This window comes from Buceros rhinoceros, unplaced genomic scaffold, assembly GCF_000710305.1.
Source record: "Buceros rhinoceros silvestris isolate BGI_N320 unplaced genomic scaffold, ASM71030v1 scaffold26084, whole genome shotgun sequence".
Lineage (NCBI taxonomy): Eukaryota > Metazoa > Chordata > Aves > Bucerotiformes > Bucerotidae > Buceros > Buceros rhinoceros.
The window spans coordinates 11221-11641 of NW_010408000.1; the positions used below are offsets into that span (position 1 = coordinate 11221).

The 421-nt window shown below is 45.4% G+C and overlaps 1 protein-coding gene across 1 annotated transcript in view; it reads left to right on the plus strand.

The window, feature by feature from the left end:
- Nucleotides 1-421, plus strand: part of THBS1 (thrombospondin 1) — a gene marked incomplete at its 3' end in the record, with an annotated part of 14511 nt that overhangs the window by 11081 nt on the left and 3009 nt on the right. Inside the window, exon 17 of the mRNA XM_010134733.1 lies at nt 1-50. This exon is cut by the window's left edge and continues 8 nt beyond it. Within this exon, the coding sequence (XP_010133035.1) occupies nt 1-50 (50 nt within the window). The remainder of the gene's footprint in view (nt 51-421) is intronic.

The window sequence follows — 421 nt, forward strand, 5'->3', positions numbered from 1 at the left end:
CAAACATAGCTGCAGATTGGTTGCCAACCCAGATCAAGCTGATTCAGATGGTAAGATGGCCGGTATCGTAGTAACGTTTTAAGAGCATCTTCCAATAGTTCAGTGCTGGTTTTTTTTTCCACACTACTTAAGAGTTGAACAAAACTTCCAAGTAAAAAAAAAAAAGATGGAACATCTGTGCTGTTGTTACAGTGCTCCTCAGGAGCGTGGAGCAATGTAAAAATTGACCACATATCCAACTTATTCCTCACTCGCTGTCGGGCTGGAGTGAAAGGGCATTTCTACAGTAGCTGTTGTGGCTTTCGGCGGGGGAGCGTGGAGCAATGTAAAAATTGACCACATATCCAACTTATTCCTCACTCGCTGTCGGGCTGGAGTGAAAGGGCATTTCTACAGTAGCTGTTGTGGCTTTCGGCGGGGG